Here is a 1,032-nt window from a genome sequence, read left to right on the forward strand (position 1 = left end):
ATGTCCATGCTGTCAGTGGGTGGCATCCTCCTCATCCTCACCAACATGCAGGTGGGTCCCCCCAGCACCCCGACCCCCACCCCTTGACAGGGGCACCCTACCTGGCATGGAGGGTCCTGACAGTGTGGGAATCTCTCGGGGCCAGGTGGGCAACCTGTTTGGGAAGCACCGCTCTGTCATCATCACCCTCTACAACGGGGCCTTCGACTCCTCCTCCGCTGTATTCCTCATCGTCAAGGTGGGCACGGGGCAGGGGGGTGGTAGCAGTGGCAGTAGGGTAGGGAGGGAGGACAGAGCTGGGGATAGCTGGGTCACAGCTGAGGACACAGTGGGGATGCAGTTGGGCTCATACTGAGAACACAACTAGGGACATATTTGAGACATATTTGAGACACAGTTGGGTCACAGCTGGGCATGTACTGGGGACACAGCTGGGGACACCAGTAGAGACATACTGGAGACACAGTCAGGGACACAGCTAAGCCACTGCTGGCACCACACATGGAGATAGAGCCAGGAGGCTGTGGTGGCCAGTGGCAGCCAGTCCCTGTTCCTGTCCTGTCCGCAGGTCCTATATGAGCATGGGCTGTCCCTGCAGTCCATGTTCCTCTTCCTGGCAGCCTGCAGTGCCTGGCACCTGCTGCGCACCTTCTTCCTCATGCCGCGCACCCGCATCCCCTACCCGCTGCCCCCCGCCTGCGACTACGGGTAGGGGGGGCCCCTGTTGAATCAAAGCTCTTATGCCGCACCCCTGCAGCCCAGTCCCGGGGCCCCCCGCCTACGACTACGGGTAGGGGGGACCACTGTCACTGCTGGGGGTTCTGGGAAGGGTATCTCTGTCCTGTGGTGGTGCGTCCTGTCCCGTGGGCAGTGTGTCCCATGCTGTGGGCAGTGGGTTCTGTTCTGTGGTGGGTCCCATCTATGGTGGGTGGTGAGTCCAGTCCCATGGGTGGTGGGTCCTATCTGTGGGTACTGGGTAGGTCCAGCCCCATGGGCAGTGGGTCCCTTCCCATGGCAGGTGCTGTTCTGTGG

General features: G+C 61.6%; 1 protein-coding gene across 1 annotated transcript in view; it reads left to right on the forward strand.

The window, feature by feature from the left end:
- SLC43A3 (solute carrier family 43, member 3) overlaps positions 1 to 712 on the forward strand; it is a 1,952-nt gene extending 1,240 nt beyond the window's left edge. The window contains exons 4-6 of the mRNA XM_009073541.1: positions 1 to 51; positions 146 to 238; positions 569 to 712. The exon at positions 1 to 51 is cut by the window's left edge and continues 20 nt beyond it. Coding sequence (XP_009071789.1) covers positions 1 to 51; positions 146 to 238; positions 569 to 712 — 288 coding nt within the window. The remainder of the gene's footprint in view (positions 52 to 145; positions 239 to 568) is intronic.
- Positions 713 to 1,032: the final 320 nt, after the last annotated feature.

Source organism: Acanthisitta chloris, unplaced genomic scaffold, assembly GCF_000695815.1.
Source record: "Acanthisitta chloris isolate BGI_N310 unplaced genomic scaffold, ASM69581v1 scaffold18534, whole genome shotgun sequence".
NCBI lineage: Eukaryota > Metazoa > Chordata > Aves > Passeriformes > Acanthisittidae > Acanthisitta > Acanthisitta chloris.